General features: G+C 45.6%; 1 protein-coding gene across 2 annotated transcripts in view; it reads left to right on the forward strand.

The window, feature by feature from the left end:
* LOC114623794 (protein HIRA) overlaps positions 1-15416 on the forward strand; it is an 81501-nt gene that overhangs the window by 54670 nt on the left and 11415 nt on the right. For both annotated transcript variants that reach the window (XM_028770495.1, XM_028770496.1), the window contains 8 exons: positions 5800-6001; positions 6782-6886; positions 8649-8797; positions 10663-10824; positions 11142-11200; positions 11576-11681; positions 13260-13382; positions 13850-14013. In XM_028770495.1, the coding sequence (XP_028626328.1) occupies positions 5800-6001; positions 6782-6886; positions 8649-8797; positions 10663-10824; positions 11142-11200; positions 11576-11681; positions 13260-13382; positions 13850-14013 (1070 nt within the window). The remainder of the gene's footprint in view (positions 1-5799; positions 6002-6781; positions 6887-8648; positions 8798-10662; positions 10825-11141; positions 11201-11575; positions 11682-13259; positions 13383-13849; positions 14014-15416) is intronic.

Consider the following 15416-nt stretch of genomic DNA (forward strand, 5'->3'; position numbering starts at 1 on the left):
GGTGGAGGAGGAGGTTTACTGTAGTTAAAAGCATAACTCGAGGTAGAAACATCTGGGAGAGTCCAGAGTGGGCATGATCCTGAGCCATGTGAAGAGAGGTGGGGATGGGAAGGGAGAGGGAAAGAGGGGAACTAGGCAGCAGCTAAGAGGGCTTAAGGTAAAAGACTGGCAGGTAACCAATATGGCTAGATTATACAGAGAAGAGCAGCTGTGGGGAGGGACGCTCAGCCCAATATCTGGGCTGGAACAGTTTAGGGCAGGAGATGGGTGTGCCAGCTAGGAGGACCTGTAACAGTTAGGGACTGAGGGATGCTGGGAGAACCTGGTAGCCAAGTCCACTTTGATTGTTAATGGGCACTCAGCCATTTGTCCTTGGTTTGAGACCTAATGTGCCATTCAGCCCAAACAGGCTTAGCAGGTTCACAGGTAGGAACGTCACTTAGTTTTTATTTTCTAAGATAGGTGATGACTGTGTCTCATCCTATTGCTAGGAACTTGACCTCACAATCTAATGTAGTTGGCTAATTGGCATGAAGGGTACAGCTGTGAAAGAGTCTAGGATTTGGGCAAAGAGGCATATCATAAGTTTGAGAGGTTTATGGAGCTAACCTTGGGTGGGTTAGCTACCTTTGATAGGAAAAAACTTTTTCACAAAGAGTAGTTCATAATATAGCAGGTAGAAAGCAAAGACAACTCAAAGATAGTCCTGCATCTTGCCATCTTCCTATGACTTTTTTTCTTTTGTGGTTTGAATATGTCTAGGCACGGATATTTGTTATTGAGAGCTCTCTAAATAGCCTAGGTCTATAGTTGGCTATCTTTCCTTGGTTTTGAAAAGTCTTTTACTATTATTATTCTCTGTTGTTGTTATCTTTAACATTACTACATTATCACTTTATGGTGCTTTATTAAAATTGTAATCTCGTAGTTTCAGAACTTCTATAATATCCAAATCTGATTCTACTTTTTAAAAAAATTATTTATTTACATTTCAAATGTCCTTCCCAGTCCCCCTCCAGTAAACCTCTACCCCATCTCCCTCCTCTTTGCCTCTAAGAGTGTGCTCCACCACCCATCCACTCATTCCCACCTCACCTCTCTAGCATCCCTCTTCTCTGGGGCATCAAGCCTCCACAGGATCAGTCGGATTCTCTCCCACTGAAGCTAGACCAGGCAGTCCTCTGCTGCATATGTAAAAGGGACCATGGACCAGCCCATGGATGCTCTTTGGTTGGTAGCTTAGTCCCTGAGAACTCTGAGTGGTCCTGTTACTTGATACTGTTGTTCTTCCTATGAGATTTAATCCCCTTCAATTCCTACAGTCCTTCCCCTAACTCTTCCACTGCGGTCCCTAAGCTCAGTCCAAAGGTTGGCTGTATCTGCATCAGAACAGCCACGCTAGGCTCCTGTTTGTCACCACCTCTTGGTATCAACAATAGTGACAGGGTTTGGTGTCTGCCCATGGGATAGATCCCAATTTGGGTTGGTCTCTGGATGGCCTTTCCTTCAGTCTCTGCTCCATTTTTTTTTTTTTTGTCCCTGCATTTCCTTTAGACAGGAACAATTCTGGGTTAAAAATTTTGAGACGGGTGGGTGGCCCCATCGCTTAGCTGGGGACCATGACTATCTATTGGAGGTAGTCTCTTCAGGTTCTATCTCCCCTCTGTTGGTCATTTCAGCTAATGTGATTTCCAACTGGGTCTTGGCAGCCTCCTATATCCCTGGTGCCTAGGACTTTCTAGTGGTTCCCTCACCCCCACTCTCCCCATTCTCCACCCCCATTCCCCACCCCACACTGCTGCATGTTTGTATTCATTCTCCTGGCTTTCTGGGCTGTCTCCCTAAATACCTGATCCTGTTCCCCCCCTTTCCCCTCCCCCTTGCCACTCAGGTCTCTCCCTCCCTCTGCCTTCTATGATTATTTTGTTTCCCCTTCTAAGTGAGATTGAGGCATCCAGACTTTGGCCTTTTGTCTTGTTAACCTTCATATGTTATATATGGTGGGTATTCTGAGCTTTTGGGCTAATATCCACTTATCAGTGAGTACATAACATTTATGTCCTTTTGGGGTCTGGGTTACCTCACTCAGGATGATATTTTTCTAATTTCATATATTTGCCTAAAAAGTTCATGTAGTCATCATTTTAAATAGGTGAATACTATTCCATTGTGTAAATGCACCACATATTCTTATCCATTCTTCCATTCAGGAATATCTGGGTTGTTTCCAGCTTTGTGGCACACGCCTTTGATCCCAGCACTTGGGAGGCAGAGGCAGGCAGATTTCTGAGTTCGAGGCCAGCCTTGTCTGCAGGGTGAGTTCCAGGACAGCCAGGGCTACACAGAGAAACCCTGTTTCGAAAAACCAAACCAAAACAACCTCCCCAAAAACCAGCAAGCACCCTCCCAAAACCAAAAAAATAAACGAGGCTGCTATGAACACAGTGGAGCTTGTTATATGTTGGCACTTCTTTTGCGTATATGCCCAGTAGTGATATAGCTGGGTGTTTAGGTGGAACCGGTTCCAATTTTCTGAGATTGATTTCAAAAGTGGTTTTGCAATCCCACCAGCAATTGAGAAGTGTTCCTCTTTCTCCATATCCTCACCAGCATCTGCTGTTGTCTGAGTTTTGGTCTCAGCCATTCTGATTGGTGTAAGGTAGAATCTGAGGATCGTTTTGATTTGTGTTTCCCTATTGAATACTGATGTTGAACATTTCTTTAGGTGCTTCTTGGCCATTTGAGATTCCTCAGTTGAGAGCTCTCTGTTTAGCTCTCTACTCCATTTTTTAATAGGGTTATTTGGTTTTCTGGAGTCTAACTTCTTGAGTTCTCTGTATATTTTTGATATTTGTCCTCATTCAGATGTAGGGTTGGTAAAGATTGTTCCCTAATCTGTAGGCTGCTCTTTTGTCCTATTGACAATTGTCCTTTGCTTTTCACTTTTATGAGGTTCCATTGTCGATTGTTGATCTTAGAGTGTGAGCCATTCGGTGTTCTTTCTGTTGAGGAAAATTTCCCCTGTGTCAATGAGTTTGAGGCTTTTTTTCCACTTTCTCTTCTATTAGTTTCAGTGTATCTGGTTTTATGTGGAGGTCCTTGATCCACTTGGACTTGAGCTTGGTACAAGGAGATAAAAATGGATCAATTTGTATTCTTCTGCATGTAGACCACCAGTTAGACCAGCACCATTTGTTGAAGATGGTTTTTTTTTTCACTGTATGGTTTTGGCTTCTTTGTCAAAGGTCAAGTGACCATAGGTGTGTGGTCTTCAGTTCTATTCCATTGATCTACCTGTCTGTCTCTGTACTAATGTAATGCCATTTTTATGACTATTGCTCTGTAGTACAGCTTGAGGTCAGGGGTGGTGATTTCCTAGAAGTTCTTTTTACTGTTGAGAATTATTTTAGCTATCCTGGGTTTGTTTTTTGTTTTTTTTTTGTTTTTAAACTCCATATGAAGGTGAGAATTGGTCTTTCTATCTCTGTGAAGAATTGAGTTGGAATTTTGATGAGGATTGCATTGAGGTTTTGGTAAGATGGCCATTTTTTACTATGTTAATCCTACTGATCCATGAGCATGGGAGATTTTTCCATTTTCTGAGATCTTCAGTTTCTTTCTTCAGAGACTTGACGTTCTTGTCATCTTTCACTTGCTTGGTTAGATACTTTACATTATTTGTGACTATTGTGAAGAGTGTTGTTTTCTTAATTTCTTTCTCAGCCTATTTATCCTTTGCAGAGAAAGGCTACTGATTTGTTTGAGTTACTTTTATATCCAGCCACTTTGGTAAAGCTGTTTATCAGGTGGAGGAGTTCTCTGGTAGAACTTTTGGAGTCACTTATATCTACTATTATATCATCTGGAAATAGTGACACCTTGACTTCTTCCTTTCTGATTTGTATCCCTTTGACTTCCTATTGTTGTCTAATTGCTCTATTTGGAACTTCAAGTACTATATTGAATAGATACGGGGAGAATGGGCAGCCTTGTCTGTCTCTGATTTTAGTGGCATTGCTTTAAGTTTCTCTCCATTTAATTTGATGTTGGCTGTTGGTTGCTGTATATTGCTTTTATTATGTTTAGGTATGTGCCTTGAATTCTTGATCGATCCAAGACTTTAACATGGAGGGCTGTTGTATATTGTTGAAGGCTTTTTTAGTATCTAATGAGATGATCATGTGATTTTTTTTCCTTTGAATTTCTTTATATAGTGGATTATGCTGATGGATTTTCATATATTGAACCATCTCTGCATCCTTGAGATGAAGTCTACTTGACTGTGGTGAATGATCGTTTAGATGTGTTCTTGAATTCAGTTTGTAAGAATTTTATTGAGTATTTTTGCATTGATACTCATAAGGGAAATTGGTCTGAAGTTCTCATTCTTTGTAGGATCTTTGTATGGTTTATCTATCAAAGTACCTGTGGCTTGGGTAGTGTTCTTTCTGTTTCTATTTTGTGGAATAATTTGAGGAGTATCAGTATTAGGTCTTCTTTAAAGGTCTGATAGAATTATGCACAAAACCATCTAGTCCTGGGCCTTTTTTTGTTGGGAGACTTTTAATGACTGTTCTAGACAGATTCCCTAGTGTAAGACCCAGAGATGGAATCCACCTTCATCTGGAAAATCAGACTTTCTCTATGGTTAGTGGTAGGTTGGGTTCCCTTTCTTTCCTAGAATTGGCTGGTTTGGGCTATTGCAGGGCATTGGATAGTCCAGACAAAGAAAGGGAAACTGGTTGCTTCCTGACATCGGAGCGGTGCCTCACACCCTAAGATCAAAAGTCTCTCCGAAGGTTCCATCTGTTGAAGAAAAGGCCCTCTGAGATTTTATCTTGGAGAAGGAAAAGGAGCAGGAACTCGATCTTCTGAAATAGTTAAGCAGAAAGTCCATGGATCTCCCTAGAGCCTCCTTCCCTGCTCCCAGTGGTCAGCGCCCTGACTTCTGTGCTCCTTCTGTAATCTTACTGAGTGATTCCTCTTCCCTTTGTTATTGCACCAGAATCCCTAGTGCAATCCATGGATGATGGATCCTCCTTTATCCTGCTCCTGGGAGCAGACACTAGAGGGGTCTGGAGATGGTTACTTGCTTGTCCCACTGGCAGTGAGCAAGGCCCTGGTAGAGTAGTTTTCCTGAGGGCAGAAGATTGTTTTAGAGAGTGGACCGGCCATGTTTCAAACTGGTTGCTTTCCCTTAAGCCATGGGAATTTTCTCCATCTTTGACTGAAAACCTAGAAGGGTCCTTGGATGTAAAAGGTGAATGTGTGGGAACCCTTGTGTCACTACTAGCTCCAACAGTTTTAACTCAAGCTTGCCCACACTCATGGTCTAGTACATATCTGGCACTTTCATCCTTTCATGGGTCTAGAAAGAGTTCCTGCTTTTCATTTTTTTAGCTAATTATTGTTATTGACATCAGCTGCCAAGCTTGTTGTTGGAGTAGAAGCCAGAATCCCTCTCTTTACACTGTCTATAAACTCTTGAGAAGAGTGGATTAAAAAAAAATGTATAGGGGTTAGAGAGGTAGCTTGGGGTTCAGAGCTCTTGTTTTTATTCCATAGGACCCATGTTCAATTCCCAGCACCTACAGGGTAGCTTCTTACATCTGTTAACTCCAGTTCCAGGGAGTCTGGCACCCTCTTCTGACCTTGAGGGCACACACATGATATATAGACATAACATGTAGGCAAAACAGCCATACACATAAAACAAAATAAATAAAAACCTGGAAATAGAGAAAATCATAGAGTAATGAATGGCTTTGTAGACAGAATTACAGATGTCTTTGATTTCAGGTTGAAAGAGCAGAACCTCGTCAAGGAGCTGAGGTCCCGGGATCTGGAGAGCAGTAGTGATAGTGACGAGAAGGTCCACCTGGCCAAGTCCTCCTCACTGTCCAAGCGCAAACTTGAGCTTGAGGTAGAGACCGTGGAAAAGAAGAAGAAAGGTCGACCCAGGAAGGATTCTCGTCTTTTGCCCATGTCTCTGTCCGTCCAGGTGAGGCCTATGGACTGTCTTGCCTGTCCCACCCTGCCTCTTTGAGAGGCCCTTTTGTGTGGAGGGTGTCTTATTAGTGTGAGAGGCTTAGACAAACCATTCATTGTAGGCCATGTTCCTTTAGACCTGCCTGCTACTCACAGAGACCTTCTTAAGTAGGCCTGTTAAGACTTTTTCTCGGAGGCAAAAAAGAAATGCCTATTTACTTCATACAGTGTACCAGCAGCTCAAAGAAGTGATTCCGTCTAAGTCCAGAATATAAACTGTATTACTGGAGTCCTACCCTCAGTCAAGCTTCTGCCTCTTAGTACTCTAACCTACTCCTTAAGAAAGTGCAGCCTGGTGGTGGGAGGGAACGTTGTCTGGAATGTCAGGTGAGAGTCTAGTAACCTCCTTCCCCCAACTTCACTGAGGGAATGTAACAGCCCCATTTTGGTACTGTAGACCAAGCTATCACTGTATTGCTTTGCTTATTTCGTTGCCATGACGTGGGGCCAACATATTCTGTAGGTCACCACAGCAGTCTCTGCTCCATGATGGCGAGATGGCACTCAGAGGAAATAGCTACACCACAACTGGTCCCCTGATGTCAGCCCCCTCATCTGTCAGGTGGGGATCCTTGTAGCATTCCCTTGTGCTTTCTGCCTTCCAGAGTAGGTGGACATACCTTGGGAATAGGCCCAGCCTCACGTTAGGTCCTTACCTCTGGGTAACCTACTTTCTCTAATGCTACCCCTGTAGTGTTTAGGTGGAGCTCAGGGATATTTCTGGCTCTTTTAGTCTCCAGCTGCCCTGTCTGCAGAGAAGGAGGCCATGTGTCTGTCTGCACCAACACTTGCACTGAAGCTGCCAATTCCAGGCCCGCAGAGAGCGTTCACCCTCCAGGTGAGGACTGGGACCCCTACCGCTCCCTCACAAGAGCATACATTCTCTTTCCCCTAATATAGGCCCCATCTTGCCACACCTTGGGGACTTGTTTCCAGTGGCTGTCTATCTTTTTCTGGAGGGATACTAGCTGACTGGGGTAGACTGCTAGCCTCCTATTTCTACCCTCATGTTTTTTCCTCTCTAGTTTTGCTTTTAAGTCACAACTACCAGGGCTGCCCTTACCATCAAATCTGGATAGATACCGGCTCTTTCAAGACCTGACTTGTGTGTCCTCTGAGAAGCCTCTTGCATATTTTCCATCCCTCTTGGCAGTGTCAGTCTGGGTGCCCATGGCACATGTGTCTGTGTTTTGCCCTAGTCTCACTGTCTTTAGCTGGCTCTCAGGACCTGACTTATAATAATATATTCTTTATGTCTCTTTTTAGATTTATTTTATTTTCATTTTTGTGTATGAACATTTTTGCCTGCACCTATGCATGTACACCACGTTCATGCTTGTTGCCCCCAGAGGTCAGAAGAAGGCATTGGGTCCTCTGGAATTGGAGTTACAGATGGTTGTGAGCTGCCGTATGGGTGCTGGGAGTTGAACCAGGTCTTCTGCAAGGGCAACACGTGCTTTAAACCACTGAGCTGTCTCTGTAGTCCCAAGAATAGAGTCTTTAAAGCATGAAATTATTGAAATGTGTTAGACTAAATAATCCCTTGTATGCAAATGCCCCTCATCTTTTGGCCCAGCATCTGTGTCCATGCCTCTCCCATTATGGGGCCTTTCCACTCAACTCTGCATCTAGCTTGGTTCATCTCCTCAGACAACCTTCTTGGACTCTGTATATATGTCTTTTTCCTCTGGCCACATAGTGTGAGAGGCCTGAGTGGATGTTGGGGTGCTTGAAAATAGGCACCATCTCTTCCAGCCTTAAGTGTGTGTGGATAGAGAAGGGTTGAGCAGGTTGAAGGGAAGGACAGCACCCATGTAGTTTGCTCATGTATATATGTGCACGCATGTGAGTCTCTCTCTCTCTCTCTCTCTCTCTCTCTCTCTCTCTCTCTCTCTCTCTCTCTCTCTCTCTCTGTGTGTGTGTGTGTGTGTGTGTGTGTGTTGGGTATTTTCAGCAGGCAGCATCTCAAAACTCTCAAGATCTCTTCTATTAGATCTTCCCCAGGTGTCTTCAACTCTCAGTACCACACGGAGCCATCCTTGGTTTCTGGTGTCAGAGAGAATGGTGGCCAGTCAGCTAGTCTGCCTTTTTGTTGTCTTTGCCCTGCCTCAGATCCCAGGTTGTAAATTTGTCAACTGTTCTGCCTGGATGTCCATACAGAAACCCAGCTTCTACAGATGAGATATGTAGATACGTATAAGGCTGAATCCATTTCATGCCAGGGATTGAACTAGACCATGATAATATGGGTTATGGAATGTCACAGTATTACATATGGACGTTTGTTACTGTGGAGAGCACATTGGGTTTTTTATACTTTCTTTTCTTATCAAATATTGCAGTCTTTGGTGATCCTTCAAGTCTGAGGCTTACTCCCAAGTCCAAGTCTTGGGCAAGTTACACACACCTCTGTGAGATGACATCCCCCAGGCCCTGTCAGCCTTCTCTGGTGGCCAGTCAGCTAGTCTGCCTTTTTGTTGTCTTTGCCCTGCCTCAGATCCCAGGTTGTCATTCAGTCCCTGAGTGTCCCACATCTCCAGGAACCACCACATGAGCAGGCCACTGCTACCTGAAGTCATGTGTTGCTTTCCTCCATCCAGGTGAGCTCTGACCCCTCCATGTACATTGAGGTGGAGAATGAAGTGACTGCTGTTGGGGGGATAAGGCTGAGTCGCCTGAAGTGCAACCGTGAAGGGAAGGAGTGGGAGACTGTGCTCAGCAGCCGCGTCCTCACTGCTGCCGGCAGCTGGTAAGGGCCATGATGGACAGCACCAGCACAGTTATGGGACTTAACCTGTGAGGAGAACAGCTCCAGGCCAGACTCCTCGGGGACTTCTGAACATTGATTCACCTCTCAGTCCCTACCACCAGTGTCAGTGTCTTCCCCTCATACTGTCGCAGGCAGGCTTTAAGCTTGGGGGGTTACCCAGTCTAGCAAGACCCCTGCCTGAGGTCTGCCTGCCTCTGCTTGGCCTGGGCAGGTGCTTTTCCTAGACCCTGGATTTTCATCCAGTGTCCTGGGTAGGATGGACTGACGGTGCTGCATGTCCTAGCTCCGTTGGCTAGGGAGGTGGGATATGGGTGGGGGCTTGTCTTAGTTCAGTACAGTCACCCACTGCCTTCTTAAGCAGCACAAGGATCCAATCCTTCTTGGCTTACTCGGAAAAAGACAACCAGCACTTTCTCTCAGGTGCTCAGTGGTCTCTTGTTTACAGCTACCTATTTTCAAAGTATGAATACAGGAAAACTTTGAACCCAGTAGCAGGGAGGGAGCTCTCTTTGATATGACTGTGTTCCCTGTGTTCCGTCTGATCATTTCTCATGACCATTCATGTAGCAGATATTTCTACTAGGGCTTTGCAACAGTGATCACTCAGAAAACAGTTTTGGTTAGATCCTTAGTTGCCTGCCTTGAGGTCCTGTGTGAATGCCTCTCACCTAACTGGCTAGGGAGATCTTCAGATTCCCTTGGATCCAAGTGAGTTTATAGTATTAGGTTCTGAAAGATTCCACAGTTCTGTTCTTCCTTGGGATTTTTCCCTTTGCACAAAATCACTGAGTTTTAAGTCCTAGCTTCCTGTGCCTTTGGTACTGTTGTTGGTTCCAACTCTATGTCTGGTCCTAAGTCAAGTGGCATGTCCCAGCAGGAGTCCAAGGATGTCAGCACAGACTGTCCTGTAGCAATATAGCTACAGGAACGGGAGCTTCTCCTAGACAGGCCAAGCCTACAAAGACCCCTGTCCAGTGTTGCAGCCCATGTCACAGCTTCATTACTGGGAGCTGGCTGAAGGAAGGCCCTGACCATGAGAGATGGTCAGACAGAACGCAGTCAAGTCAGAGAGCTCCCTCCTTGCAACTGGTTCCTGTTCAAAGTTTTCCTCTATTCATACTTTGAAATAGACATTTGTAAACATGAGTGTCTTGCTTATGCTCTGTCCTTAGAATGGAAGAGTTAAGAGCACTCTTTAGCAGGATCAGGGAAAAATGACCCATACAGACTATATACCCTGACTCACTGGGTTAGACATATGTCTTTCTAGGGTATAACACATGCACCGGTGGCCCGGCCTTGGAGGCCATACTTGAAAGGCAGTGGCCTCCTTGTAGTAGGCTTCCTTGAGGACCACGTCTCGATTAGGGGTGCTCTTCCCGACACATAGCCTGTTTTCTGAGGCCGTGTCTGGTCTCGATTAGGGGTGCTCTTCCCTACACACAGCCTATTCCCTGAGGCCTTGTCTGGACTTTCCTGACTAGTTATAGCCAGGAGACTGTCACCTGGGCACTCTGCTCTTACCTGATGAGTTAAGCACATATTTTGGGTGGCCATCATGTTGAGTCGCTTTGTGAAGTACCTGCACCCCTTGATCAGTATCAGTATGAACAGGTCTTTGGGTGAACAGGGGAGAACAGAAGCCCCTTTGTAAGTGCTCAGGCAGGCTGTCTGCCTTGTTGACTCCCTGCCTTGGTCCTTGCATAGCCCTTTCCTTGCCATTCCAGTGGTAGCACCTGCTCAGTGCAAATGTCTGAGGCCCGTCAAGGCCCTGGAGGAAGGTAGGCTGTGCATCATTTCATCTGGCTCGTGACGGTGACGCCTCCCCTCCTCTTCCCTTGCAGTGATGTGGTGTGTGTTGCCTGTGAAAAGAGGATGCTGTCGGTGTTCTCTACCTGTGGTCGCCGTCTCCTCCCTCCCATCCTCCTTCCATCGCCAATCTCCACTCTGCACTGCACAGGCCCCTACGTCATGGCACTCACCGCTGCAGCCACACTGTCTGTCTGGTGAGAGGCAGGCACAGGCTGGGGCCTCTGGTCTCTGTAGGGGTCGGGTGGGGACCCAGCAGAGAAGTGGCCCAGGAGCAGTTAGCAGTGCTCACTGGTGATGACATGTCCTTTAGCAGAGAGTGGCTACACTCTTTGTTTTTCTTAGGGTGGGTGTGGATGTTGGGAGTGGCTCACTGGATCTGCTGCCTGGAATTTCTTCTGTAGATTTGGGCAAAATAAGGTGGGGGAATAAACAGGGACCAGGATGTTGAGTAGGGAAGACATTCTGATGCCTTTGACTTGTGTGTAGAGTAAGCTGTTCCCTGTCTCTTTAGGGATGTCCACAGACAGGTGGTTGTGGTGAAAGAAGAATCTCTACACTCCATCTTGTCAGGTAACCCCTATGAGTGGGTACTCCTCTTCCCCTGGGGTAAGATTCCCTGGTCTGATACAGCTATGGTTCATGGTTCCTTAGCCCATTTATAGAACCAGGCTTAGGGCATAGCTTACAGTGATCTATAGCTGTTCTTACATAGCAGGGAGACATGCTTTCTGGGTGGATGACTAAATGGGTCCCTAAGATGGGCGACAGAGATCCTGGTGGTCCTCAGAACGGCTTAGCTAAAGCACCAAGCAGCAGTATATAGATTATGTATCAGCAGTCCAGAGGACTAGTACTGGGATCTCGTGAGCCAGGGTTCAGGTTTCCTCATTAGTGAATATTCATTCATGGTTACTGATTAGAACTTATTCCTGTGGTATCCTCCAGGAAGTGATATGACAGTGTCACAGATCTTGCTAACACAGCATGGAATCCCAGTGATGAATTTGTCTGATGGGAAAGCATACTGCTTTAATCCATCCCTCTCCACATGGTAAGAAGGTATCCCTCTGTACTATTCCCTGGTAGTATTTCTATTTTGGGCACCAGGGCATAGGTGGTCATTCCTGTTTGGCCTTGCGTCTTTTGAACTCTCACCAACCCCTGTATATGCACTACGATCCCTGTAGAGTTCTCTAAATCTGAGCTTCCCTCCCTTCAAAGTCTGTGGGTAAGGGTACTGGCCTTCTATATTATTTCCTGGAGCCAGTTTTATCAGAAGAGATACAGAAATATTTGTGGTTCTTAATAGACAGGCCTCCTTAACTACCACCAACATAGTAGCCTTGTTAACTCTGTGGGCTTAACTGTATCAAAATGGTCTTTTAGACTTACTGAGGAAATCAAACTGGTGATGTGATTTCTGTATTTTCTTTGACTGGTTTGGAATTTGGAACCACTTCCTATATTTGTAAAATTTCTGTATACATTAGATTTTTTAAAAAATGTGCATGCCTGTGGTATGTGTGCATATGTGTGTGTGTATTTGCACATGTGGGGGTGGATATGTGTATAGGTGTATGTTGATGTCTGGTGTCTTCCTCTATTGCTCTCCCTCTTATTTTCCAAGACGGGGTTGCTCAGTGAACCTGGAACTCACAGATTTGGCTAGTGTAGCTAGTCCCCTCCCCACTCCCACCCTCTGCCTCTGCTTTTGAACACTGAGATTATGAGCAGGTTGTCATACCTACCTGGCTTTTATTGGGTGTTAGAGATCCAAACGTCAGTCCTCATGCTCCTGCAGCAAGTGTCTATCCATTTGAGTCATCTTCCTGGCCTGCAGTAGAGACTAACCCAGATATGTGCAGTATGTGAGCTGTGTGCCAACCATTCCTTCAGAACAAAGCATGCCACCTTCCAGCTCCTTTTCTGTTAAGAGTTGCCAGGCACAAGTTCATATTTAACACTGAGATTTTATTTTTCAGTTGGAAAAAGAAAAACAGATTTCTGCTACCTTTTTTCTCAATTTGCAAATAATTATGCATTAATGTGTGATTATAGTGAGGCAAACAAGTTGATCATTTAAGAAAAGACAAGCCAGGCATAGAGGTACATCCTTTTAACAATAACGCTTACTCAAGAAATTGAGACAAGAGGATCCCAAGTTTGACTTTTCAGAGACTCAGAAAAAGGAAAAGACATCCACTTTTTGTTTTGGACATATTCATAAAGACACCCCTCTATTTTATGGAGAATATTTTCTTAACAGTCGTGTAGAGGGTCCTGAAATGTGGGAGAACTGCCTTATCAGGAGAACTGGAGGCCTGGCGTTGCCTAGCAGATGGAACAGGGCCATGTGCACCACAGTGTTGTGTGAGCCAGCCATTTACAATACATTTCATACAGGGGTCACTAAGATATTAAGAACCAAGACTATGTAGCTAAAATGTTCAGTGACACTCCTCATTTATCAGACTTGTGACTAGAAAGCCTGCCAGTAATGGGCACCTGTCTTGAAGGACAGTGGCTCTCAGTTTCCACTGGTGTGCTGCAGTGTGGTGGGCAGGGTTTGCTCTCCTGACCTTTTGTCTTCTGGTTTTCCTAACATTTGCTCCTTTCTTTGCTTTCTCAGGAACCTGGTTTCTGACAAGCAAGATTCATTGGCCCAGTGTGCAGACTTCAGGAACAGCCTGCCATCCCAGGATGCCATGCTGTGTTCGGGACCGTTAGCCATAATTCAGGGCCGTACCTCCAAGTATGTAAGCTGCCAGCAGTGCTGTACTGGGAGGGGCATGGGTCTGATCCCTGCTTGCTTCCTGCATCCTAACTGCTGCTTAGTGCAAAGAGGTTGTCAGTTTTGATCTTTGTCAAATGTGTTTTGTGGACAGCTAGAACCCTGGCCCAATCACTTCAAAAGTCCAGGTGACAGTTGGTGAGGGTCCCTAAGGGTTATAGATACCCATGTGGCACAGGGTTTGGGAGTGGATAGGGCTGTCTCTCTGGACCTCAAACAGCAGGTACTACATGGATGCTACCATGCAGCCCGCCTCATGAGGAATACAGAGGTTGATAGTAGATTCATCGACTGATGGTTGGGAGGCCTTGGACAACTTATTTGCCCTCTACTCTTTGGTCTCCTCTCTGGTACAGCCGGACACACAGAGCCCCTCTACACAAGTATAGTGTGCCCTTTCTTAATGTTCCTGCCTTGTTGGTCTCTAGCTCTGGAAGGCAAGCTGCCCGGCTCTTCTCCGTGCCTCATGTGGTACAGCAGGAGACCACACTGGCCTACCTAGAGAACCAGGTTGCTGCAGCACTTACCCTGCAGTCCAGCCACGAGTATCGTCATTGGCTCCTCCTCTATGCTCGGTACCTTGTGAATGAAGGTAAGATTACTCCAAAGAAGGACAATAGTTGACAATAGTTTTCTCTCCTTTTGAACCCCTTTTGCTAAAAGGTCACGCATGTTCTCCAGTGCCTCCCTGGGCACTCAAGTCCTCCCCTAGCACATCAGAAGTCTCAGTGCCTGTGCTCTTAGCAGTTCTCCTGACAGGGAACAAAGTGTTCTGGAAGAGGACTGTGCAGTGACCTCTAGCACCTCTCAATCCTTGGTGGGCAAGTTCTCATTCTGTTTTACTAGCCTTTCCTACCCCTGAGCCTGGTTCTCAGTATGTGGCACAGGACTGGCCCCTCCAAAGCTCTCCTGTGACCCACACAGCCCCAGTTCTGCTCCCAGAGCTTCTCCACAGCCTCACTTGTCCTTTGGTTTGTCCTTTATCACCTTCCTCATTTTGATATGATTTAAGGGAAATACATCTAAGTATCTAAAAGATAGAAAAGTGTACCAAGTATCTACAAGGTGACTTGTAAGCTGGTCTCTTACGCTTATATCTGTATAAAGGTGCATATTAGCAAAGCCCTGGAGTCACAGTAGACTTTACCCTCTTTGCTCTTTGACTTTTTTTAAAAAAAAGATTTATTTATTGTATGTATATGAGTACACTGTAGCTGTTTTCAGACACACCAGAAGAGAGCATCAGATCCCATTACAGATGGTTGTGACACAGATGTGGTACAGCATGTCGTTGCTGGGAATTGAACTCAGGACCTCTGTAAGAGCAGCAGTCAGTGCTCTTAACTGCTGAGCCATCTCTCCAGGCCTGCTCTTCGATTCTTTCTGTGCTTAGTTTGTGGTCACTGACCTTCCTAAACAGGTTGACCTCCCAGGTCCTCATAACTGGGATATGTCAGTCATGTCTTAACGTCGTGTACCCTAGTCCTCAGAAATGGTTTGCCCCTTCCTGAGTGTTGAGCAGAACTCACCCATATATATCACAGAGGCTCTGCCTCGTCTGAACTCTTCACTTCCGTGTGTCTATTCATTGTCCCTGGACAGTACATTAGTGTCCAGTCTTGTTTTGTTGTCTGTGAGAGGGGGAACCATGTGTTAAACCACATGACTCACTATTCTCAGAGTCCTCAGATTCTAGCTTCATCCTTTTCATTGCTTCCAGTCCCTATGGCGTTAGCTGTCCAAGTGCTGCCCAAAACTCTGTGTGTAGTTTTTCTGGTAGCATCACCCATATTCCGGTACCTGTGTCCCTTGCTATTGCCATATTCAGTTGACATTCTGTAGTTAGTGTCCCAATCAGCTCCCCCAATTTGAAGTTGCCTTCCTGCTTCTGATCCTATCACACCAGTGTGTAACTGCCGTTTCTTTTGTAACGGCCGTCAGGTTCTGTTACTTTGTAAAGGCCGGCCGGTTCTGCTGCTCCGGTCGGCAGGTCAG

Source organism: Grammomys surdaster, unplaced genomic scaffold (assembly GCF_004785775.1).
Source record: "Grammomys surdaster isolate TR1022 unplaced genomic scaffold, NIH_TR_1.0 202, whole genome shotgun sequence".
NCBI classification, from domain to species: domain Eukaryota; kingdom Metazoa; phylum Chordata; class Mammalia; order Rodentia; family Muridae; genus Grammomys; species Grammomys surdaster.